The 27991-nt window shown below is 36.3% G+C and overlaps 1 protein-coding gene across 1 annotated transcript in view; it reads right to left on the reverse strand.

The window, feature by feature from the left end:
- Positions 1-8804: 8804 nt before the first annotated feature.
- Positions 8805-27991, reverse strand: part of LOC103702015 (primary amine oxidase) — a 39117-nt gene continuing 19930 nt past the window's right edge. Inside the window, exons 9-12 of the mRNA XM_039119411.1 lie at positions 19963-20103; positions 13454-13722; positions 13014-13095; positions 8805-9202 (exon numbers count right to left, since the gene is read on the reverse strand). Of these exons, the coding sequence (XP_038975339.1) occupies positions 9080-9202; positions 13014-13095; positions 13454-13722; positions 19963-20103 (615 nt within the window). The 3' untranslated portion in view covers positions 8805-9079. The remainder of the gene's footprint in view (positions 9203-13013; positions 13096-13453; positions 13723-19962; positions 20104-27991) is intronic.

Consider the following 27991-nt stretch of genomic DNA (forward strand, 5'->3'; position numbering starts at 1 on the left):
CTGTGCACTGATCGGATCGATCACCGTCCTCGTGATGATCCATTGATCAGGAGCTTTTAGAAATTAATCACCAATGATACATGGCTCAAATTCTCAACTCTTGAGAATATGTATCATCATCTTATTAATTCCTTGGATGATTCATAGACACATAAATAATATGAATGAAAAGATGCCTTTTATTTATTCAATAATAAACAGTCAAGTACAAAATTATGTCCCTAGAATCAACAATGTGTCAGCCAAATTGGCTTCTAGGGCATACATCTAACAATGCAGTATAGGCCTTCCCAATTAGAGCTCAGCTTTTCGAGTTCTCTTGGTGGGGACACTTCGGTCTTTTTCAGGATGAGGTTGCCAGATTGAAAGAATTTTTCCTTTGACCCTTGAGTTATAGTATTGAGCTATTTTTTGCTGGAGGGGTGTTGACCTTTTGGAGTTGTTCAGCAGGTAGCCTCATTCTTCACAAAACATTGTATAAAAATATATCGGCCGAGCTTCCATTATCAACAAATATTTTTTTTACATCATATTTTGCAATAATAAGAGAAATAACGATAGCATCATCATGAGGAGTCTGAACTCCTCCTAGGTTAGCGCCAGAGAAGGTGATGACGTCTTCTATGCGTTGCCTCTTTAGGGCAGCCTCGACTTCTTGAGGAGCTTCGCTATCCGAGGTGCCCAGGATCTCAACCGTACAACCACCAATGGTGTTGATGACCCAAGCAATCGATCAGTTGTCGATTATCTTCGAGGGCGGTGGATCAGAGGCCGAAACGGGCACTCCTCGATCCTGTTGAGGGTGCATGTACCGATCCAACCGCCTATGCCGAATGAGTACCTCGATTAATCTTTGAGATGGATGCACTATTTGGTATCATAGTCGCGGTCTCAGTGGAAATGACAGTACTTCTTCTGATCTCTTTTGGTGATCGGGGTTCTTATCGGACGTGGAGGGCAAAGGTAGCCTTGGCCCTCAATCTCCACGAGGATATGAGTCTTTGGGACAAAGAGCAGAGTGTACTTTCCAAAGTTCTATGAAGGGCTCTTGAGCCGCCGTGAGCCCCTTTTATGCTGAGGTGAGGTAGTGCTTGGTTCCTTTTTCTCCTCGTGCCCCCTCTTGGCTCCTAGGAAGGTTTCCTGCCTATGACCTCACGATAGGAGGCTATAGCTTCCTTTGTGTTTGACACAGTGGAGGAATGGGAAGGAGGCCGACCTTGGGGAAGATGCCGGCTCCTTTTTTTTTGTTTTTTTTTATGGCGACTGGTCAGGCTAGAGTTTCTTCCTTGGCAGATGGCTAGGTTAGGGATGAGAGAAGATGGTTAATTAGGCATGGAATTGGCTCAATTGGGTGTGAGTCGTGCTTGAGAGATTGAGGACGTGGTGGGATTGGGTTTGTGGTTTAGTGAGATTGGTGAGGACTTGGCTAGGTTGAATGAGGTGCAATTGGACTTGATGTGGTGTGATTAATTGAATGTGGCATGGTTAGTATGAAAAAGTCCTAATGGGACTCAAACTCTTAATATGTCGTGTGGGAAAGGAATATGGCATGAGAAAGGAAAATGGCATGAGAAAGAAATATGGCAAGAGAAAGGGAAGAGTCCTACTTCACTAGAAATCTCAAATAAAGGTGGCATGGAAAGGAAAAGGATTGGCGTGGAAAGAAAAAGAAGTCCTACATTCACGAGGACTCTCAAATAAAGTGATGTGGGAAAGAAGAGATAACTAAGAGGTTGTGTGAAAGAGTCCCACTCTCACACAACTTCTCAAAGGCTTGGCGTGAAGATGGGTGAAGGAGTCTCACCTCCACTCAACTTCTTCCAAAGGGTTGGGCATAAGAATGGGTGAAGAATCCCACTTCACTCAAACTCCTCCCAAACTTGGCGTCTCACCAAGAAAAAGAGGAAGCATCGCACTCCAAAGAGAAAAGAGAATCACTCAAAAATTTTCAACTCTAATTCAATCTTCATTATGATATTTGAAATCAACGCCTAAGAGGAAGGAGGGTGAATTAGGTGTCTATAAAAATAATGGCAAATTAAAACAAATACTAAACAATCACAATAATAGTAAATGTTAGTAATCAAGCCAACCAAATAAGATATATAAATACAAGTAAAGAGAGATAGGGATAGAGAGATGAAGCCAATATTATGAGATAGTTCGGCCAAACTCTTACCTATGTACACTTTCTCCCAAGGACAACCCCACCTTAAGGTTCCACTAGTTGTAAAACTCTTTACAACATCTAAGTTGAAGGTCACCAACTTGCAACAGCACCACAACTTGAAAACCACCAAGTTGCACTCTACAATCTAGCACTCTACTAGATTGAATATAAAGCCCACAAGTTTGATATCTCACAAGCTTGTTCTCACAATTACAAATTTTGATTCTCACAAATCTAATATACAAGTAAGCTCACTACATAATTCTCTAATAATAGTAAAATAAGAGCACAATAGGAGCAATATAAGAGCACTATAAGAGAAGATGAGAACTTGATTGAAAGAGGGATGCTTTGGCTGAGTGGTGTCCTTTGAGACTTCACCAAAGTGAATTTCGGTTTCTTGGATCGAGAGGGTTTCACAATTGGGAGGAAATAGAGGCAAATGGGTTGGAGTTCGTTTGCTCTCTGGATGTACCTACTTACCCCAACTTAGTTAGACCATCTGGATGAGCGACAGATCAGACTATAGCATATTTTGGGACATGAAGATGTTGGAAAACTAGAGTAGGTTAGTGCTAGTCAATTATTTATAGAGATGAGAATCTTCCACCATATGATCAATAGGATTTTCCTTCCCAAAATGGAAAGATTCGATTTTATTTTTGAGAGAGACATATTGGTGATGTTTCACTTGCTAAGGACATATTGGCCCGCACTCATGTTCCGCCAAATGCACAAGGTAGCGAGCAAGTCAAAGGTATCTCTACCTTTCAACATGATCTTGACCTTAGTGTTCAAGGATCATAGTGTTGAACTTGAAGGAGAAACCTCAAGAGCACTATTGTATACCGATACCTACAATGATCGCTCATTGTATCAAATGGGATACTCTAGGATCAATGGTCATTGGGTGCGATGTGGTGGAGGTGAGAGATATGATGAGCCCAGAGGAGATAAACACTATCAGGCAGAGGCCAGACCTAGTGAGTCTACTGTTCCCACTAATGAGGGTACCGAGCCACCTACGCCCATGGAGATGCCTTCAGTAGAGACAGAGTTTTCTATGGAGCATAGAGTTGAGGACTTCACAACATCATTTGATTTTTATCCTCCACATCCGAGAGTAGCACGAGTCACACTATTAGATTAGATGAGGAGCAGATGAGATCTATTGTTGAGCAGATGATTGCCTGGCTGATTGCGTCTGGAGCTATCAGTCAGGAGGAGCAAAGAGCCCTTGAGTCACCACATGGTTTATTTTCTATGGATAAGAGATTGGAGCCTCATATTTTCTCATTGTCCCAGATGGTAGCGGAGTTGAGGCCCGACATCTTGGACATCCAATTCTTGGTAACTAGTCAGCTCTTGAGGACAGCAGACATGGAGGTAGAGTTAAGGAACTGGCAGACTTCTATGAAGAAAGAGATCAAGCAATTTGCTTCAGATGCTCAGAAGATAGGGGAACAGATTCAAGAGATGCTCAAGGAGTTTTGGAATGAGTCAAGTCGACTAACTGAGTCTATTACTATATCAGCATCTACTCTTGTTGAGATGATTGGTCGCTTCATACGGGAGTTGGGAGACAATCAACTGCTTCAGCCTGGTCCCTCTAGACCTCCACAACCAACCCATAGGACTAGGGGATCCACTGTTTATCATCCTTACCATATCTCATCCTCATCCTCTTCCTCTTCCTCAAACGAGTCTAGGACCTAGGAACCTTCATCTTCTCTTCTTGTATAGATTCCTAGGGTTATCTAAACTACAGTTTATTAACTATACTTCAAAAAATACAATTTAATGGAAGTATACTTTTGTTTATTTTCTTTTATGTTATGATGTTTCAACTCTAAGTTTAAGTTCTTGCCATATGTCATGTGTTCTTTGTTTATCTTAAAAGTAATTGTGCTCTCACATTTGTGTATGTTCAATGTTATGAGTTTATGCTATGAAACTACCCATGTAATGTGTATGCCTCCTTGCTTAGACGTTGCTTTCAAGTCTTTTTGTCTTTAACATACCTTTTTAATTATGACAAAAAGGGAAAGAAAAATGGAAGTAGAGAAAATGGAAGATTGAAGCATTTATTTAAAAATTGTAGACCTAAACTTCTAAAAATATGAAAACAATATTTACAACAAAAAAGGGGAGAAACAATGATAAATATGGAAGAATTAAACTTCTAAAATGAGGAAAAAAAATATTTACAACAAAAAGGGGGAGAAGTATGATAAGAACTATGATACAAAGCAAAATTTATGGTAGTTTTCAAAGAAACTTCACAAGCACTATTCAATTGAAAGTAAAAGTAAACTTTACAAATTGACTATGTAACAAAAAGGATGTCATTCTTGTTTATTCTATTTTTTTTTGATACGCAAAGATTTTGTCATCATCAAAAAGGGAGAGATTGTTGATCGAAAATGTTTGATTTTGATGATACAAAATGTTTGAGTAAAAAGTTTATTAATCAATTGATTGGAGTGTATTGGAATGCTCGCAGGAAGCCAAAAAGATATCATTCTATAACTCTCAATGTGAAAGAATGTAACTTAATTTTTTAAAGCTCTACACAAGAAGAATCAACTCCAAGAAAACCTTGAATCAACCCCGAATGCTTACAAGAAAGAAAGAAAATTTCGACCTTGGGCTATCTCAAGAGTCGACCCTAGCACACTAATATAGACTGGTATGCTTTCACGAGTCGACCCCCGAATCTTATGAGTCGACCCCAGAATAGTCTCAAAAGACAGACAGAGAGCAATAAAAATATATACTATCATGAGTCAACCTATACAGATCACGAGCTGACTTTTGTTGAACAAGACCCGATCCTAGAAGCAAACAAGTCGATCCTAAAATGGTCAGTTTTTCAATTGCAAATTACACACACAAATTAAGTTTTCATTTCACTACATTTTGTTTAAAGTTTTTGAAAAGCCCAATTCATCTCCTCTCTTGGGCTGCATAGTTGGGCAACACCAACAATACATGTAAAAATAATGCCTCAAATACACACGCATGTAATAATATACTTCATGTCACATATAGAAGACATGACATATACATGGGAAAAACCATTGGCAATCAAATAAGTAAATAGTACTAAAGCAATAAATCAAAACCTTGTATGGTGATGATGGTGCCCCAAATACAACCACATAAACATATTCTTGTTGCAATTGGTTTATCACATTGCTCCACTTTGATGCATGTTGATTGGGTCTTAGCAATCTCTTGATATGAAAATATAAAAAAATAGGTGGTCCATAAGGCAAGTGCCCAATCCCTTCACATTGGCCTTGTATTGCATCCTAACATGATGTTTACGATTTAAACTTTAACCACTAAATAAAAGAAAATTATATACATTCATATCACAATCTGTCGCCATACCATATGGGCACTTGCCACTAAAATATTCACCTACAAGTGTTAGTACATCTTATGTATAGACATGAAATCATGGCCCATCTTTGATGCAAAAACTGATGAATGTGGGATTTTATTGAAAACAGGTTCCATGCGAGATAAAGGCCTCGCATCGAACAGATCAGTTCTATATTTTGATTATTCCTAGATTCGTCTCACCAATCCAGTTAAACTATCATCCCATGACACTAACTATAATAGACTTCTTAGGCATCATCCAATGATCCAAGTGAAAACCGTGTAGTTCATCGCTTATTTTAGCAAATACCTAATTTTAAAACAAATATAATCCTTTATCTGTAGATCTAAATAATTAAATAATAATGGTAAATAAGTGACAAATCTTAGATAATTTTCCAACTAAGTAAACTTGCCTATGGAGCTAGTCTAGGTCGCTCCAAGTTTCTAATCATTACGACTATCCAATATAACAAAATTAAGAGATTATTAAGATAAATTTCCTTTAATCAAAGACAAATCCAACTCACCGATCCTTAAAATAAACCATATACTCATCTCTAACCATTTGAAAGATGTCATGATAAACTAGTCATCATATCACCTCATCGGATTGTATCAAGTAACTAGTTTATACTAAGCATAAAGGAAAATCATTAAATTTTAATAAGAGAAGTTTTATAATCAAGAATATCAAGATTTGCTCAAGAATTCATTTTCATGTTTATAAAAATAATTTAAAATATTGTATTTCTACTCAACAACCTGCTAGACGATCATATGTATATCCTATGGCAGGGCCAGAAAACTACACTTGTTTTCTATGAAGTGGGCAAAAATAATGAGTTCGGTAATAGTCAAAATATCAATGTGTAATCCTCACTATAAACGTCCAAAACATAGCCGGACACAAAACATGTCAAAGCTATTCGTAAATCCTATATACATTAAAATATAAAGAAAATATGCACATTCAATCAAAGATTTCTCAACGAAATATGCATAATATTTGTTCATAAAAGTAATACTTTTAATTTACAAATTTTTGTTTATTATATACATAATTTCATAAAATATATAACTTGCATATTTGTCAATTTATAATTTATTTGAAATCAAATATTTATTAATAGGCAAAAATTAAAGTCTCTAGGGAAAGTAAATCATTACTTATCTTGCGAGCACACTCAATAAATAAATTTAACTAAACCTTAAAAATTCCTCATGAACCTCACATTCCAAGAATTATATTTTTATCAAAATATAGACATGATAAATTTTAACTTCTAGACAAAAGCTAATAATTATCCGACATCAACATGATTCATGGAATTGGCCAACCCAAAAATCAATTCAGTTTATTACTTATTCAAAATAGTATATCCTAGGATATAGTAATTAAATTCCAATCAGCTTATTATGTTCTAAATTTTCATATTAATATTTCGTGCAACTAAGCCTCTGAAACATATTATGCAGAATTTAAATTAATGAATACAATATTTATAGGAAATTTAATATTTTGCATTTTTGTTGCAATTTATTGCATATGTTTTAATTTACATAACTTTCAGTTTCCAAAAATTAGTTATTGATCAGAAATATGAAAATTGGTATATGGATATCCTGAAAATTATTTTATAGAAACTTGAAATAGAAAATTATTTTGCAGAAATGAAGTTCCTAGAATTTATTAATTTTACAACACTTAAATTACATAATTTTGACATACATAAATCTAATATACAAAAAAACACAATATGATTTTTAGAAATTAATTTGCAGAATCTTAAACAGATTTTGTTTCACTAGAAATTATTTTATGCAGATTATTATTCTTAAAACAAAATAGATACTCAACAATAGAAAATAGCTACTCCTACACATATGATAAATTTCGTAATCAATCTCCCGTTGTCTTCTTGATTAAATTTAAAAGACTTGATTGGGCCTTTGAAATTAACTACTATAAGCATTTAATTAACAACATCCTTTGGATATTTTTTAGCAATATTTTAAAGATGACATTTTAAATAACCTACTTAGTGATATTTTACAATTGTTTGCAAATAATCTCAAAACTAAGTAAAAAAATTTGGAGTATCTTTTAGCTACCATAGATGAGTACCGCCAATAATTAAGATTAAGTCTCTCTCTCTCTCTCTCTCTCGTGTTTGGGTAGAATGGAGATATAGGCATCTCATGATAACCTAATACCATTGCACAACTAATCTAGCAATTATTATTTTGGGATTAAAAGACCAATATATTCTTCCATTTGTGGTTACTTTTGTTAATGAAGAGTATTTTCAATCATTTTTGTACACTAAGTGGGCATAAAACAGGAGAAATGGCGAGTCATGAGGTACTTACAGATTCAGAAACCAGCAGTTAAGAGGTACATATGGATTCACCGATCATTGGTCATTCCAAGTTGACGAGCTGTAAGGATCCATGGTTCCACCATCAAACTCACAATATCAATATGTTAGGACAAATTACCTGTTCCGGTATCCTAGTGTCTGCCTCTTTTGTATTTCAGTTTTTCATTTTCTTTATTATTATTATCCTGGGGTTTTTAGCAAAGGAACCAAGTCCCAGAGTCCAGGCATGCCACAAGGACAACGCATGCCACAAGGATTTCTTTATTATTATTCAATCTGTGTTTTATAATTGTGGACAACGCATGCCACAAGAATTTCAAAGTCGAGTCATTGGTATTAACACCAGTGGCCTGGTTCAGATATTCTCTCATTTTCATGCAGGCTTCCTTGGATCCTAGTTCTATTAAAAAGTAAAAAAAAAATGCCCTCATACATAGAATAATTTTACCACCTAGGCCCATAAGAGTATTTTTGGTTGCAAAGAAATTAATGAAAAAGGAAAAGAAACAAAGAACCTTTCAATAGAAAACAAAGAAAGCCGATTACTAGCCTTCCACCTTTGTTAATTTCCTAATAAAAAAAATGAATAGAAAATTAGGACTATTTGCTCTTGTTTTCTGTTTTTTGTTTTCAAAAATCCATGAATAAAAGGAGCTAGACTGAAAAGCTTTGCATGATTAAACCATTTTGTATTCTCGAATTTTTGTTGACATCTTTTGAACTTTTGGAAGCAAAGATTTCTTGCTTTCAAGAAAATGAGATAAGAAAAACAAGGGACGGCAGAAGTATGTGCAAATGTCACCTTCATCATCAATCTCTTGGTGATGTTTCCGTAATCGTAGTAGTAACAAACCCACACGAAGCAATAATGCCAAGAAGGCTCTAGATTTTCCAAGAAAAATAAGTTTTCCAAGCGATTTTCATTACAACCAAACATACTCTTAAGAATTTATACGTTCGATGGAATTTCTTCAAGCCGCAGGCAAGACCTGTGGCTTAAGTGAAGTACGAGCTAGATCAAACATATGCCAATAAAGAAACAACAAACAACGCAGTCCAAAGTCCCTTATTGCAACTTTCAGACATCCTACAGGCATCCTTCTGTTTTTTCCAGTTTCCCCTTTCACATCTCCCCTCACAGCTTTGCCAGCAGTGCATTCTGAATCAACTTTGGTGTTCCATTATTGTCCTTCACATCCATCTCACTAGTACTAGGAGGCACATCCACAGCGGTGGAGCAATTGAAGAAACCATGAGGCTGCACAATTATCACTCTATCAGAAAATGGACACATCGAATTATGTTAAAAAAGAAAAAAGAAAATATGTCTACCATCATTTGGACTACATTTCAACTAAATTTATGACAAGGAAGTTATCATCTGGGAATAAAAGAAAAAAGAAATAGCATATTCAAGACTCATAAAATGAATATGAAATTATTTTAGTAAGCAGTAGTGCTATGCATGCTTGTTAGACCTAACATAGGTCCCCGTTTGGTAAAGACTAGCACATCACAATCAGTCAAAACAAACCAAAGGCATGCAATTAAAAACATAGCAGCATTATAACATGAATACTCAAAATGAATCCCCAAAAATTGTGACCCCAAAAAAGGTTTGATTTGTGTAACTGGCAGAGAGTAAAATAGACAGAATGTTGGTTTGAAATTCATAGGTTCCATTTGCACATTTGAGTAGACTATTAGCATTTATAGAGTTACCTTCCCAGGATAGGAAAAATTTGGAGTAATTGACAGTACAGATTAGATGAAAAATTTGAGTTAAACTTATGGCCCCCACATATATAGGGTTGACCGTCGCTAGTTATGTATATAAGATCTGACAAACAACCAGCCATTTGTTCTTACACATAACAATCCAACAGATCATGCTTGTACCAGCTGGTTTAGACAGATTTTGATCAATGTGGGCTTTAAGTACCGAAAGCCCAATATATTATTGCCTTCTTGATCACTGTATATGTGAGCTAAGTGTATTATATCAACTATTGATATGTGTGAATGGTATCACCATGGAAATAAATCCTCTGTAAGGGAAATTATATTAGTATGGACTTGAATTTTATGACAAGAAAGAACTTAGGATAGAACAAGAAAAATTTTAGAACTAACTTATCATTATTATAGCCGCCTTATGCTTCTAACTACCTCATCCTTAATGGTAATATTGACGCCATGCTCAAATGCCACCTCTTGCTTGCACCACTTCCTATTTGTGTTACCTCATGGTAGTGATTGCCACCTCATAATTGACTTGTCATCTTAAGCTCGTGTTTAAGTTGACATCACTTGTTACTTTGTCTTGAACTGCCACTTCATGCTTGTATACCTCATGCTAAGGCTGATGAAGGAGCTACCACGTGCTTACCTATAAGCCACCTAGCTGAATCATAGTGTGACACCTAACTACTCTTATTTGTGACTGCACAACTCTTGCTTCAAGAGATCAGTAAATAGGAGGGTGCTGCCCTCTTCCGATGGTTCTGCAACTCTAAAAATTCTAGCTATTTACAGAAATCAGCTACCAAAGAAAGACAGTGAAGAATAGGGGCAAGCTAGAAGAAAGTAAGGGTGTGAGAATGTTTGTAAATCATCTAAAGAGGTAAGTTCCTTAAAAAGCTGATGTTTTATGGTTAGCAAGTAATAGATGAATTTTATGAGGATTCAGATTTTTCTTCTCTATTCTTCACTATTTATAAATCATTTGAAATCCCTGTTTCTAACTAAAGTTGAGGCAGGTCATTGATTTTAATTTCAGCACTGCACTTGGTTACATGAAGACTATTATATGTTATATATCCTTGTTATATGAAAATGAGCAAAGTTTTCATAATCTTTTGATATTTTTCCCAATCTTTTATGTCAAGTGAATTTTGAAAAACATGTGCTTTGAATAACTATTTGACATCCAAGTTCATCAATGCTAAGTCATCATGATTTAAATTCATACTAATATATCAAAGAGATTTCTTTTAACTCGTCATTTACAGTGTTCATTAATCATTATATCATCTAAAAGTAAGAAGTTTCGTTTGTTACAAATTGAAAGAAAAACTTCTGGTTACCCTGGCCAGCAAGGCCTAAGTTGTTAACCTTCGTGTTCTTAATAGGGACACGAAGCAGTGACCCTAGACAGCAGTGTTCTCAGTAGAGGCACAACCAGCAGGGTTAAGTCGTTGGCCACATATTCTCAGTAAGAGACATGATGTAGTGAACCCTTAGCTAATGGACTTATTGATTAGTAAATCCCTGACCAATGGGTGTGATAGTTGGCTTCAGCGAACCCCAGACCAGCGGGTATGATAGTTGATTACTAACAAGTTGATATTGAAAATCATAGTAAGTTTCAAAGTTTCAGTGTTTTCAAATAATTTTTAAGTATACCCTATTGTATTTCAAATGTTTCTCAGAGTATGTCAGTGTATCCCTAAGACCAGTGTTTTCCATAATTTTGCATGAAAAGGCAAGCATCTTCATGATGCCAATTGTTTAAAAAGCATTCCGGCATTTCCAAATAATGTTACATTAGTAAGTGTACTCATTACATATGTACTATAAGATAGTTATTAACTATATGAACTTTTGTAAGTATGTAACCATATCATTTCCATGATTCTATTTTCTTCATACAATAGTGACTTCACCAACATCGGCGGAACCGATACCGGGCACCGTGCCATGCCATGTCAGGCCCGTACCGACACAATAGAAGAGGCGGGGGAGAGGACAAACAGAAGAGGAAAAGAAAGAGAAAGAAGGCGGAGAAAGGGAGGGAATTTCGTGATTTTTAAGTGAAGTCGACAAGCGATTTACCGACTTCACTTAAAAATTTTAAAATTTTATAGCGGCTGGACCCCTGTTTCGAACAAAACAAGGGAGCAAGCCGCAGCCTCTGCCTACTACCCCGAAGTAGGCCTCCGCCAGCCTCCCTCCCCATCTCCCTCCCCCACTCGCTCTCTCTTTTCCTTTTTGCTTCTCATTCTCTGCCTCTGGTAATGGTTTTCATTTCCATTGCCGGAACCATCCCGATGAGCCGCCGGGACGGCTCAAAATGGCAAAACCGTCCGGTTCGGGACGGTTCCGCTGACCCTAGACTTCACTATGTTTGGGTACTTGCTAAACCATGTAGCTCATCTAATTATTTACCATATTTCAAAGTGAGTAGCTTGTTGACTCAGACTACTAAAAGATTGGAAGTATTTTTGGGGCATGTAGTGAAGCTCCCACCATACAAGGAGCATCAAAGTCAGTTAGATCCTTTTTGTGTATCTTAAAGTAAAGCAAGGAGCATCAAAAGTGAATGTATTAATGAAGTAATGAGATAGTTGTATATACCAAGGGATGCAATATTTACCTCTAAACTAAACTATTTTCTGTATTATAAGATGATAGAACGAAACAATTGATTTCAGAATTATGTATTGCAAAAGTATAGTTTGGACGAAAATTTAGTTGCTCTATATGACCAATGACCAATTACTTTATAATTACATGTCTTGAGGTTTAAGTCGGTAAATATGTTTTCCCGCGAAAATTAATCAAACTAAATCCAAACACCGATCAACGAGATTGCAGTCACATTCTGGACTTGGCCGAGCCTGGTTCTGTGTCATCACAGACCACCCTAATATTAAGAAAAATAAGAATACAAAAATGTAAGGCAAAATGAAATTTAACCCTTCAAGAAGAAGTCGTGTGCATCTGCATACATGTGTAAGGAGTACATTTTTCAAGCAGCCTATCATATGCACACAGGGACTTCAAGAACCAAACTAATACACTACAATGGCATGTATAAACAGGCTTGACTATGTATACCAACATATAACAGGATATAGAATGTGGATTCATATTCAACTGCACTATATGAATCCTTTAAGCACAACATTTGCCTCAGTAGTAAGTCTGATTCATGCGTCAAGGCCAAATATGAGAATTTAGATTAAGGGTATTACTGTCCTCTAAGCAAAAAGTTCTAGACATACAAAAATAAATGCACCAATACAGAGTATAAACATAAAAAAAGTTAGACATAATGAAAGTGATACCATGAGCATAAAACCAATGCGTTCCACAGGCATGACAGGCCAGTCTTCCAACCTTGGAATGTGGGTAACCCCAAATATGTACCTGCAAAGACATCATAATGAATGAAATGACAAACAAGGGATGTTTCAAGAAATAAAAAAAAATAACTTGCAAGACTAGCAACCTTAAAAAAAAGAAGAAGAAATGTCCTTTTTTAAGATTTAAATAATCGCCTATCCCATAAAAGGAAAAAAAAGCAAAAAAAATGGTAACAGTTTACGAACTAAATCTGTGCTAATATTCTACACAAAAATCAAAGGAGAAACACTAGCCCTTCATAGGAAAAACAAATAAAGATTTAAGAGGAGACTCACCAAAAATTTTTGACACGTACCAAGAAAATAGAAAGTAAAAAAGTTTAACTATTAAAGCTATCAAATTCTAGGAAATGAAAACTAACCAGAGAACAATGTCAGTTTCCTCAAGTGACCTGTTCTTCTTAACCCATGTTGCTAATCCCTCATTTGGACGTGGATTTTGATTGGGAAACTCTCCTCCAGGGTACATCTCATCACGATTATATGGTGTAACCCAAAGATTATGCTTCAAAAATGCAGCTCTTCTCAAAAATTTTGCCTCTGGACCAGCTAAAGGTAGACAATTAGAACCAGGCACAAGCTTGTATCCTGTAGGTTGGCCAGTTCGATTAACAGTTCTTGTGTTCCTTACCTGGAAATGAGAATGGAATGCATTAGTAATTAAAAAATAAAATTCGAATAATTTATTAGATGTTGTATTTGATTCAGGTCAAAACAAGAATAGTTGTCCCTAACTAGAATATGTAGTAGGAAATTCATGGTTTTAAACTCATGCAAGCCATCAAGTTTCAAGGACATTGCCAAGTAAAGATTCACAATTAAAACAACGCATTTTAAAGGACATAGTCTAATAACAATGCATCAAACAGGTCAATACATCAAAGTGGTGATTGTAGACTCAGGCTCGTCAAATAGCCTAAGCAGCCCTTAGGCAGTCACAGCGATGATCAGCTAGGAAACAGACAATATAAATTAATCTTTGATTCAACTGCTTCATTTATATTATCAAACCTTTATTTGTCAAATGCATCATTTTATTCCAAATCAAGTGGTATAAATTGTTGGGCAACCTCAGTTATCATGCTCGAGTCTAGAGATCAAGTTTAGGTTTTTGAATAGAAGACCTTTTACAGTTGCTAGTTTAAAACTTAAGATACCTTTTGTGAAAATCTGATTTTTTCTTGTAGTTGAATATGATGTATCTCACTCCCTTATTTCATTAGTGGATCACTTATAAAAAAGGAAATTAAAACAAAATGATTGGTATATAACGAACACACCAGACAAACGTCTATAGATATAAGTGGCACAGATATATGTACATAGTTATGCATATGTTAGTGTATGTATATATGATTCTGTGTGTTCTTTGTGTGTGTGCATGCACGCTCGCATGTATGGATCCATGTAATAGTCAAGGTAAGGGATTCTTATGCATTCAAAGGCATTTCTATCGCACAATCACCAGGATGCATGTCTATCAACAAAACAGATGCTTAGGCACCGAGGCAGCCACCCATAACTCCAACAGGTTCCAGTTCTATCTAATTTCTTAGACCAAATTACCAAATGTTATTCCATAGACAAGACCCCACAAGAAAATATAAATAATCAAAACTCACTTGTTTAATGCTTTCCAAGTTATGGCCAAGAACAACTAAGAAATTCAGACTGAATATATTGATATCAAACAGGTTGGGACTTGTAACCATCACTCGCTATCATGACGGGTAAGCAATATACCAACTATAACCTTACTTTTGTTCAGAAATATACAAACTATATCACCAAAGCAGGGGAAATGTCTCAATAGATAAAGCAATATCTCAGTAGAATGCACATCTAACCCTGGTCATCAAGAAAATCAATATCTCAGTAGGCATTTTAACTTAGTTGCTATCCACAGATTTATTATTCCGGCAAAGAATTACAATCCAAAAGGGGCAAGTCATTTAAAGAACATTCAAACTAGGTCATTTTGTTAGATTTGGTGTATGTCACATAAACATGTCCACAAAGAAGATGACATCATAAGATCAAACCGTTATTAGTTTTTAAGTAAAGACACGTAATTAACAAAGCACAACTTGAAAGCAGTTCAATATGCATATTGTTGGGAATTGTATCCTAAATGTCAATCGTCAGCATATTGATGATTGAATTTTGTAAATAAATTGACAAATTAATAAAGTATTATTTGGCATTATTCATCATTTCATCTTCAAATGAACTCTTATATAATGAAGTCCTTAGGACTTATGTTATGATAAAGGAGGATTTATCTTTGAGTCCTTAAACTTGTTCGCGACCAAATAATATGTTGTTACTAGGACGACAACATTATCGAGATTAGGTCGTTGTGTGACATATACGTTGGTTGTCCTCTTAACCAAGGAGTGTGGAGACACTGATATGCCTTACAGGTGAAGTGTAGGAGTACATTTCACTGAACGTGACCAATTCCGGAACGCTCTACTGTCGAGAGATGTTCCGAGTGGATATGGGTATAAGTTTGGCCCTCTGACCTGAGACCGCAACCTGTGACTAGCAAGCAACTCACTGTACTTTGGTACCGGACTACCTGAATTTCTAATTCAGTGACGGAAGGTCACTGGGTGCAGTCAAGTACTTGCGTAGTCAGTTGTGAGTCAAGATGGAATTGACCCCTCCTGGAAACAGGAATAATATCTTGTGATTAATTTAGCAAAACCTTGGCCAGGGTAATCCCAGTGAGGAGTCACGGGATATCTAAAGTTAATCACATAATGGATGTACTAATTATAGGGTTGACAGTGAGCTCTAAGTCATCCTAGCATTAAGAGTCAAAGGGATTGAATTATACAGTAACCATAGTTCAGGGTTCCAGAATATTTGCTTCGCATATATTCGGCCTATTCGGACGTCGGGTACCATTGCTGATGGTCACATCAATTAGTGTAGGAAGTCGTTCCTATACTACCGGCTTAGGTTCGAACCTATGAGGTCACACGCATAGAAGATTCCTGATTGATTAAGAAGGCTGATGAATGATTAAGAATCATTCAGGGGTAATTTGGTCAATTCGATTGACAAATTATCTTATAAAATAATTAAAGTAATTATCGGAGGATTAATTAGTAATTAGATTGCTAATGAACTCAATTGGATTGAGTAATTAGACTAAGGATGAGCCAAATTGAATTAGATTCAATTCTGGGCTCAATCAGGGTTTTTGACCTGATTGGATTAGGTCTGAATCAAGAGGACTTAGGTTGACCAAATTAAATTAGATTAAATTTGTGCTTAATTAGGGATTGACCTAATTGGATTAGGTTCAACCCATGGTAATTGGATCATTCTATTTGTTAGGATTTAATTAAATTAAATGGGTTTGATCTGAAACTGTTCGGATCTTGAAATCCACTTGTCACATATCCATGCATGGCGCCATAAATTGATTTTTAATATGATTAAAAATTAATTTAATTTATTTAATGGTGCCATGGGACACTTGGCAACATCAGGGACCTCTTTCATCATTAGATGGGTCGAAATGGAGAGATAAATTCATGAAAAGAATTGGATAAGATCAAATTCTCTCTCTTCATGACATATGTCATCCTTATCTTTATCTCACTTCTAATTAAGGTTGAATTTCGAATTTAATCACCACAAAATCACCACGTGACCCTCTAATCTGTTTGGGGGCATGGAAATTTCGAAATTGAAAGAGGAAAGTGGCAACATGATGAATGGTTTAGATTAGATCAAGCTTCATCATGTAATGGCACATGAACTTGAATTTTGAATTCAAAATTCAAAACCCCACAAAATCCTCCACAAATATGGGATGGTTGGCATGAAGTTAGGTAGGAGAGCAACATTAAAAGGACCTCCATCATCTGGTGGTCGAATTCAAGGAGAAAAGAGAGAAAAAGAAGAAGAAAAAAGGAAAAAGAAAAGAGAGGAACCCTAGTTCATGCATGGAAAAATTCTGCATTCAATCTAGCTGACTTCTTCCTCCTCTAAGTCCATCGCGCCATTAGTGTTAGGGGTCCCTGATAAGTGTCTTTAGATCAGATCTAAGTCCTCTTCAGTCCCTTTAAACCTTTCCTCCAAGTTCTTCCAAGAAGGCGGATCAAAAGTTGATAGCGTTTGGAAGATTAAATTTCAGCCTCAAGAAATTCTGCGCAAGCTAGCACTTCCGCAGGGTTGGATCTCTTCAGGAACTTCGCGTGGACTTCTCGTAGAGGCCATTCGTGTGCGTGGCTGCGAAGTCGAGGATCAGATCCACAAGTTTCATCCATCATAAAAGGTATTAATCCTACATTAATCTTTTATTATGGTGTCAAGATCTAGGTCTGATTCCCCGAGGTTTTACCCTCTTTTGGGGCTCCTCACGGAGATATTTACAGAATCCATTCAATGGATATTCGGAGATTAATCGGAATAGAGTTCTTAAGTTTCAGATCTGATAGTTAATCATGCATGAAAATTTTAGCATAATTGTTTAAACGATTCCGGCATAATCCTATGTGTTCTTAAGGTGCTGATTTCTAGATTTGATCTTGTAAGCATGCATGAATTAAATTGTTTGATTCGATTTTTCCGCTGCGTTTTAAAACTTAAAAAGAACTACGTATGGCTTGATCCCCCTTATGAAGGGGTACGTAGGCAACCCGATCAGGTTCAGCCATGGTTTTTAAAAAAAAAAAATCAGCATGCTTAACACCGAAGAACCTAGGATTCACTTTCACATATGACATCTTCCTGCTTCGAAACTAATGCACAGTTGAAGCCTATAGTTATGCGTGGCTGCATGCAATCAAACCAAGCTTGACTGAGCTTCGGTCTGATCAGCAATCATACTTGGTTTGAAATTAATTTTGAGCTTTAACTCTATAATCAAGCTTGATTTGTTTACCATTATTTGAAGCTCAATTCAAATTTAATTTCAAAGCAAACCAAAAACAAGCCTAATTGATCAGCTTGATAATCTTAAACAGAACTGAAAATGATTTGAATATGAATAAAGCTTAGTTCAACATTGAATTAAAACTTGACTTAAAGCTTGCTTCAATCTTGAACTAACAATTAATTGATTCCAATAACAATATAAAATATGTAATAAAAAAACTATTTGGGCCTTGACAAGCTTTGATCGAGATAGGTTGACTTTCGGCTTGGCTTGAAATGAATTTCAGGCATGTTTTGTTGATTCAAGCTTGTTTATTTAGCTCCAAATTAAGCTCAATAAGCTTTTCTCAAACGGAACTTGAGCCAAGCTCGAGCTACTAAGTTCTTTTGATAGGCCTACTTATAATGTTGATTTATAATCAATAATAATAAGTTGGATGTACCGATACCAGGATCTGTACTAGTTGCCCGATGGTATGGTACGATATGGTATTGTGCCGTATCGTGCTATTTTGGACCTCTACTAACAAAGGGAGAGCCAGCTAGGAGGGGGAGAGAGGAAAGAGCGAAAAAGAGAGAGTGTGAGAGAGGGGGGAAAGGGAGGGAGAGGGAGAGAGGTAGAGAGAGGGAAAGGGACAGGGAGAGGGAGGGGAGAGAGAGGGCTTGAAATCCCTATTCTCCTCTGCCATCCATGGGGTCATCCCTGTTGTGAAATGAAACAAGGGTGGAGGCCTAAATTTTTTAAGAACACGCAAAAAAATTTAGGACTTCACCCCTATTTCATTTCAAATAGGGACAAGCCCCTATAGACAGCAGAGGAGATGAGAGCATTCAAGCCCTCTCTCTCGACCTCTTGCTCTCTTCCTCTCCCTCTCCCTCTCCCTCCCTCCCTTCCTCCCTCTCCCCCTCCCTCTCCTTCTCTCTCCCTCTCCCCCCTCCATCTTTGTCTCTTTCCTCTCTCTCTCTCTCTCTCCTTCTCGCTTTCCCTCTCTCGCCAGATTTTTCGAATCAAGGGGCGAAACCATGCCGATTCGCCCTCAGTACCGTTTGGTATGCCCCGAACCAGGCAATTGGAGCAGTACGGCAATCCTTGAATCATACATTACCAAGCACTGTAATTACATAGCTTAGTCTATTTACAGAAGACCTGACATCTTCCTCATTTAGAATGTAACTAGGGATAGTGTTTTGTGTTCTAAGGTTTCCAAACAACCTAGACAATGCTATGTGATGAACTATAAAATCTTAGGTGGAAAGCCTAGGTGGCTAAGCACAACAATTTACCCAAAAAAATATGTACAAATTGTAAACTCATCATTTGATATTTGGATTCCATAGAAGTAGCTTCCATATGAAGAAGAGGATATGGATGGCTGTGATCTCATTAACCAATAAAGTTTGGATGAATCATCAATATACTTCGTTTATGCACTTTCTTGCTTCTCGCTAAAACATTATTTGCAGAAAATCAAGACAAAGGCAAAAGGAGGATTACTTTGTTGGCATTTTTCTAAAAATGAACGAATTAGAATTATGGAGCTATTCTTAAGTGATGGGCCCATTTCAAAATGGCAAGCAAAGCACCAGACAACCTTTGGCGTAGAATCGCTCATCAAAGTGCCAACCTAAAAGCCCAAGAGACAACCCCACCCAGGACCCACCAAAGCTGCAGGTGCCTCAGGGTTGTGTTGTCAAAGACTTTGTACCTCAATTTCACAACAACATAGAAAACACATAAATTAATACATCCATAGGCTATTTACATGAAGTAGACTAGAAAGATATTTTACAAGTCGCTTAGCATTGATATTGATCTACTATGCTCTGATCCACATATGAAACTATAATGCATGTCCACAATTTCGCAAGTGACCATGCATAACAAGAACTTCAAATGATGAAAATATTGGAAGAAAAAGGCAATCATATGTGTTAACAACAAAAAACTTCAGGTAAAAGGTGTATGGTGCCTTACAATCCAGTGGCGAGCAGATGAAGGATCACAATCACGCATAGCTTGCAATTCAGATCTGAGAAGCTTTTCTTCAGCATAAAATGCATTGTTATGAACATTATTTTGGCCTGGTCCTTCCACTTTAACATTTACCTCAACGACCTAAGGAGAAGTGAAAATAGCAGTCATAATAACAATAATTTACATACAATGAAATTGAAAATAAGTTGCTGTTTCCATAAATGATGGGGCACGATCATCATTTCTTTATGAAACTACAAAGCAACACATAACTGTGAGAAAACAAAGTGCATGCATAACGGCATAATAGTTTTAATAAACCATCTAATCTTGAAATATGCAGGCAACCTTTTCCATTTATTTCTTCATTACAGGTACCCGTTTCATATACTGATGTACTATATGCAGGAATATATGAAGGGGCAGAACTAGGACATTTCTTTTGGAGGACATAAGTATGCACAACTTTGATAAAGTTTTAGATGTGTCAAGATGCTAAAAGGTATAAGTTAATCAACACTTTTTTTACATATTAAAGTGTTATGTGGGCATAATGCTAATATTTTAGTGTTATTGGATAATTTTCTATGTTCTTCACATTTAGGCATGTGAAACATACAAGATTACATAACTATAAGTTCATATAAGCCCTGATAATTTTGATGTTAAAAGCGTTAGTATAGTCGTGGGATTGGATATATATAAGGAACGAAGGCTAAAGCAATTTGAGTATTTTTCAGCCGCATCAAATTTACTGTTTCTTATCTTCATTTTAGTAAGTCAAGAGAGACAAACAATTCCATGATTATCAGGTTCTTGATGAGGATCATCAATTATAATATTTTTTCATCATGCAACTTCAAAGATTGACTGTCAATAATTTGCTCTTTTTCCACCCATCTTCACCATTACACTTGTTCAATGCATTGTAACATCTACCTAAAAAAATTAACTCTAAGAAAAAATATCAGACAATTTGGAAGATGACATTGTGATTGCTACCATCAACAAGGATTTTCTGGATCTAATATAGTTTGGGGAGTTCAGAAAATAAGGATTTTTTCTACCATCAATAAGGAATTTCTGGATCTAAAATACTCTGGGGAGTTCAGAAAATAAGGATTTGAGGTTTAAGATAGATAGATGTATTTCTCGATTTTTAGGCTTTTAGTGTCTACTTCTCGCAAACTCTGTATGAACTTTTAGGATTATTTTTCTAACGGGTTGTTGAATCCTATTAGAAGCAGGATTATAATCTAAAGGTCCTATTTTTGGTCTCAATTGGATTAAAAGGAATTAGGTAACAACAATTATGTTTCAATGTAATTTCTATGGCTTTCTATGAAGGATTCAATAGAAATACGAATTTCCCTTTTTCTGGGAAGGTTTTTCTGAGAAAATATATTTTTTTGTAAAAGTTTTACTTAACTTTTGTTAGAAAATGATAGTTCTGCTATAATGAAGTTTCAGCCTAGTCTTAGGTTCACTATAGGTAAATTTGGAGTCCCTTATTGGTTAAGAAACAATGTTTAAGGTTTCTTTGAGAATCTATAAGTTTGATCTGGTGACAACAACTTTATTTTGTATGAATTATGGATTATATTGAACGATATAGCTTCTCATAGAGGTGTTTACCCCCTTGTTATCTGCCCTCTTTGTACTCACCTTCTTCCATTTTCTCTTGTTGATACTCTTTTTCATGCTGTTTTACTATTATAGAACAAGAATATTTTGATATGCCCAGATCTTAAATTAATTTGAGTACAGTTGTAATGCTATTGGGAGCAACAGCCTCTGGAGATCACTGAAACAGAAACCTAAATCTAGTAATAGTCACCTTGAGGGGGGATTCTTGTTTTTGTAGATTTTCTTACATTCTATCAAGGATCATTCCACCATTATATTGGTGCTCCCAACATTTGGAAAACCTACAGAAGCACAATACAATGGATATGATTTGGGGGCAGTTTTTTTTTTCTTTTTTTTTTTTGGGGGGGGGGGGGGGGGGGGGGCGGGGGGGGGGGGGGGATGTTCATGTATATTACCTGTATTGATAAAAATACTTTTTTTCCGGTTGCTTTTGTTTTCGAAAAACAATGGCATTTGAAAAATCATTCATTCAAGTGACTGGGTCATGACATGGGACATTATGTAGAAAACCCAAAAGGTTATTATATATTCCTCAGTAAAACAAGTTAGATTAATCAAATGCGAGGGTAAAACATGACAATTCTGATAATAGAGCCCATGAAGTAGTCCATTCAATTTTTAAAAATTTCAGAAATAGTTGCTCAACTAATACTTATACCTCTTTACTGTGTCATTTTGCAAGATTGCTCCTTATTTTAGGCCAACATGAGCTAGTGCCTGAGAATGCATAATCATGATACAACACTTGTTGAACTTAACAAACAATCACCAATACTATGAAAATGGGGTGGCTACGTTCCTTCTCCATATACAGACAAACTGATATTAAGCCTCAACATATTCACTAGGACTACCTTACACTTCTAGACGCTTTAAGATATTTTATGCAGTTTGATAGGTTTGAGCTTTTCAAGAGAATTGCATTCTTTTTTTCCAGTTCGGGGCAATGTTATGAACTTATGATAGATGCATCCTAAGCAAACCAATCTCTTGGATATGATGAACCACTCCATCAAGTATAAGGTATTCCTCCAACTACTCATCAACATCTTGAGGCCAACTCTGAAGTAAATATCTTTGGCTACCTTTATTCATGGATGGTTAGTCAGGCTACAAGAGCAACTGTAACTAATGATAGGTGGAGGTTCACCATTGGGCGATCTATGGTCTCCTTTAAGTTTCAACTACTCAAGGTTCTCAAAACAGAGATGAACTGCCCAATTCAAGTGTTCCATACCAAATCGGTGCAGAACAGGATCAATAAGGGGGTTTTGTTTAGGACTTGAAGGGAATCAGTTCAAACTGATTTGAACTAGGCGGAATGCTTGGTTGAACTTGCTTTAGACTGCCACTTGTTGGTTCCAAGCTAATAATTGAAGAGGAAGAAGGAAAAAGAATTGTCTCAACGACATTGTCCTCTCCTTTTAAACTTCAAAAGACTTGGAAACAAGGTTCGCCATCTCGGTACCAGACCCCATATCGATGCCACACTAGCATAGTGTCGTTATGGTATGGTACGGATTTTTTTAGCATACTAAGTGTCAGTATGCCATCCGTACGGAATACCAGTACGCCATCCGTACGGAATACTAGTACAGTATGCCCCGTACTGCCCGGTTCACGTCGGTACGGCGTATCTTGCTTGAAAATGTGGGGAAGAGAGGAAAAGAAGGGGAAAGAAGTTTGCAGACTAGCAACTCAGATCAAAGAAGAAAAATGATAGAAACTTCTACCCTCTCTTCTCTCCTTTTTTTTCCCCTCTTAAGCCAAAAATAGGCCACAAATTACTATAGCAAGTGCCAAACATTTTTTATGTTGGTATGATTTCACTATATGCTGTAGTTCGTAGATCGAAGGATGATCTATGCATTGGAAATGGAATCATGATTTTTCATTATTATGAATTTTTAGATTAAAAATATATTTTTCAACAAAATAACAAAAAACAATGTTCAAAAATTACAAAATTGGAAGAATGGTTAGGGGTGTGCATATTATTTGCTTTCTTTTCTGGCAGCAATTTGTTTAAATTTGGGCATGATTATGGCTACCTAAACCTAAGCCAAATGCCAAAAAAATTTCAAAAATGGCAATAAATGCATACCTATGGGCTAAAAAATATATGTAGTGCCTCTGATAGGGTTCTACATTAATCTAAATTAAAATTAATTTTATATATTTTATAATTAAATATTAATTTTAAATAAAATTAACTAAAAATATTTAAAAATAGAAAATATTAAAATTATTATTCTACATAGATAATTTAGAAGTATTTTCTGAAATAATTCAGCCATGGCATTACAATGTAAATTATCAAATTAGTCAAGTATTTAATAATTTAAAATTATTAAACTAGAAATGTGTATTTATAAGCAGGACATATTTTCCAGGACAATGTGCATATTTTTTGCATTATTTGTAAATTAGCACATGTATTAAGTGAAATTAAGTTATAAAAATCACTAATATGTCTAAAAATATTTTTTATTTTTAAAAGTGTGGATCCACTTTATGTAATTCATGGTAATAAATAAGGTGGTTTATGACGCGTGGTCATCAAATTTGCAAACATGGATTCAACAACAAAAAAGAAGGATAAAGATGTTTTTATTGGTCGAAAGCATGGTGCATGACCATGGTTAGTATCATTAAAAGTACAAGTGGTGCAATGTAGAGTGGAAGGAATGGGATGAGATTGAAGCAATATTTGGCCAATGAATATCCTGATATAACTGCATTAAGAAATGTCCACACGAAGTTCACCAATTGGTGAAGAAACACTTTCATAATTTTAGGGAGGCAAGAAATAGTGCAAAGAAATAAACAGAGATTAATCATCGAGCAGCTGAGCCACCACCATGTCATTCCAAGGTTCAGAGGCCTATAAGGCATTGTATCCAGATGAGATGAAGAAGACCTAAATTCAGGCTACCACACAAGATAGTTTAAATGATCAATGGCAAAGGGAAGAGATTTCCACGTACAAGAAAAAATTTGGACCCTCATAGTGGGAGGATGGATCTTATTCTGGGTCTGCCAAGATAGATCCTAACTACAAGGGGAGCCAATCAGTGAGAGAGCTTGCTGGTAAAGGTGGTAGTGAAACAGAATCTTGTTCGCACCCTTTTCCTTTCAGGATGAGATGCAATGGAGCACATGTCGACAGCTGAGCTTGGCTAGATGCTAGGCATGCCACAAGCATCCAAACCAGAAAGCGAGAGATGGCAATTGGTCCTATTACCTTGACCTTCAAGGGCTTTCGCTGTTGGGTACAGCCTTCTCAAGGAAGGGAGTGGTGGCTAGAGGCTATGAACTACACGATGAATTAGGAACTAAAGGATTAAAGATAACTGAAAGAAAAAGGTAAAATGACAAGGAGACTGATTATTAATTTGGCGAAAGTCTTGGTCATAGAGTTACAACTTAACATTTATACAAATCTTTTTTAACTGTTGGACAGTTATCTCCTTCCAACATCGACAGATTTGACACCAATCCTATTGATTACCACCGCTCTATCCAATTTCTTCTGATAGCTATTGTAGTTGATTCTAACGACGTCTCCACTTTCCACCTTCTAATCTTTCATTAACTATTCCCCTCTCATGTCAAGCTTTCCAGACCTCATCAATATCTTGTGTTAAGTCAATACTTTGTCTTCTGGTAGGCCAATCACAAGTGGCTTGTACTTGCAACCTTCCTAGAATTCGGCATATGCCTCAAGTAACCACTTGACCTTGTTCGACCAATTCCCTTTAGATGTGGCTCAATAGTTTGATCGTTCTGCTATATCATTTGGTCCCCAAGTCTAGCTGGCCGTTCTTGATGTTCTTAATGGAGATATAATGCATATTGTACTATCTACCACTTAACTCTGGTTAGTGGCTCACATGTCTACCTTGTTAAATCAAACTTAAAGGTCAGCTTATTTTCTTTACTGAGGCAAGAGCCTCTAATAATTATTCAATTTCTAGGATTGCCCTGTAACCGCAATCCAACTGAAGTTTGAGCTTCATTATAGGTTAGAACATGGTGTAAACACATTTATATTAAGGACTTTTACCAACAAGAAAGGAAAAAATCCAAAGATATACCAACAGGGACCACCATTCAAGACTTAGATCCACATGCCTTTTCTAGCAAAGATTCAAAGCAACACAGGATTAATTTCACGCTCGTCAAGAATAAGAAAAGGGATATGTGAAGAGATATTACTTCTTGGCTCTACTGCAACCACATCCTACAAATTCCATAGCCAACATCTAAAACAATTCTATTATTAGCTCCATCCAAAAAGCTAGCTATCATGTCAATCCTTCTGGATCAAGGGATATTCATGGCAAGAAAGGCCGAACCAGACCAAACCGCCCGGTTCGGCCCATACCGAGCCGACCCGTGGAAAACCAGATCGGTTCACCTATTGGAGTCGGTTCCAACCCTGAACCGGCCAGAATTGATTTCGAACCGACTGGAACCGGCCAAAAAAGGCCCGAACCAGACCAAACTGGCCGAAACTGGCAAGAAGAGACCCAAACCAAACAGAACCGGCCGGAACCGTTTGGAATCGGCCCGTTCCATTCAAACTCAGTGTGAATCGTCCGGTTCGCACTGAGTCGACCAGGTTCTGAATAGGGTCCCCTCCTCTTTCCTTTGTTTGCTGATTAAAAGATGTTGGAAAGGTTTCTAAGCTCTCCGGCTTTCTTCCTTCCCCTCACGATGAAAATCAAACCGATTCAGCACGATTGAAGAAAGATCCAAGCCTAAATAAGGTATGCTTCCTCTCACCTATCTCATTCCCTCAATTTATCTTTTTTGGATTAAAAAATAGCTCAAATTGTGCAAAATAAGGAAAAATCGTACCAAAATTTACGATTTGGCTTGATTTTATTATATGTTGTAGATCTATGAATGATCTAAACGATGACATAAAAATTTTTAACTTTCAAATTTTATATAATTTTTAAAAATTAAAATTATATTTTATAATTAAAAAATAGAAAAAATATAAAAGAAATAAAATTAAAAAACTATAAAATCAGAAGCGTATTTAGGGGCATGCAAGCTACTCTCCAACAAAATTTGGTGTCCATTATTCAAGTTTTGATGCGAACATGCACACAATGGCCTAAGCATAAATTTGAAAAAAAATGAGAAATCAATATTTGATGTATGCCCACGGGCCTATAAAAATATATGTAGTATCCATTATTAGGTTCTACATGGATCTGAGCTGAAATTAATTTTTTAAAATATTAATATTTAAAAATTATTTTTAAATTTAAAAAATAATTAAAAATATACAAATAATACCAAAAATTATAAAAAAACTAGTAGTACGTATTATATAATTCAGAAGTAATTTTTGAAGTATGCAACATCTTACTAATTATTTTATGATTTGTATCATTTTAAAATAATAAGATGCATCACTTAGATTAAACCGAGATCATAGAAACATAAAAAAATATCAAATTAAACTTAAAATCATTGAAAAAGTTCAAAAAGATTGATTACCAATTAAATTAATTTGAAAAAATCCAAAAACAAAATGGGTGTGTTGGTCCCAAGCATACTGTGCGTCGGTACGGTATCGGTTCACTACTGTACCGAGCTGTCCACCGATCGGTGCGGGTCCTGGTACCAGTTCGGCAGACCTTGATTCTTGGTGATTTGCTTGATAATAACAATGAAGATCTAGGAAGATGAATAACCTCATATCAAAGCGAGTTATGAGTTGACATTGATGTGAGATAGTTGGATGGGACCCAACAGAAGAAGCGTCTTCAATTTTTTGATATATCGTGATAAATGAACATTCTTCCGCAAATCAATTGATGCTTTTGATAAGGTGCATGATGCCAGGTACATACTAAGCTTGATAGAGCAAATCATTGATCAGACAAGGGAGCAACATGTCATGTAGATGGTTACTAATCATGGACCAGGTGACAAGACTGCAAGTGACATATAACCCACATATGGATGCTGGCTCACACAAGGAATCACAACAAGGGTGAGATACTAAAGCTAGCACCCGCTTTGCCACATACTACAGTGCATGAGAAGGCAGGCCTATGCCAGATGTTCCTGGAGTGCATAGTGGCATGAGAGCAAATATGCAATCATGGACCATAATACAAGATTGCAAGGGATATTCTGATGATCGGGAGGCTGTGCATTTTATGGATCTCTTTGCAGTCCACTATATGACCTAATACTGAGAGACAAAGACAAGACTGCAAGTGACATATAACCCACATATGGATGCTGGCTCACACAAGGAATCACAACAAGGGTGAGATACTGAGGCTAGCACACGCTTCGCCACATACTACAGTGCATGAGAAAGCAGGCCTATGCCAGATGTTCCTGGAGT

The sequence above is a fragment of the Phoenix dactylifera genome, unplaced genomic scaffold, assembly GCF_009389715.1.
Source record: "Phoenix dactylifera cultivar Barhee BC4 unplaced genomic scaffold, palm_55x_up_171113_PBpolish2nd_filt_p 000545F, whole genome shotgun sequence".
NCBI classification, from domain to species: Eukaryota; Viridiplantae; Streptophyta; class Magnoliopsida; order Arecales; family Arecaceae; genus Phoenix; species Phoenix dactylifera.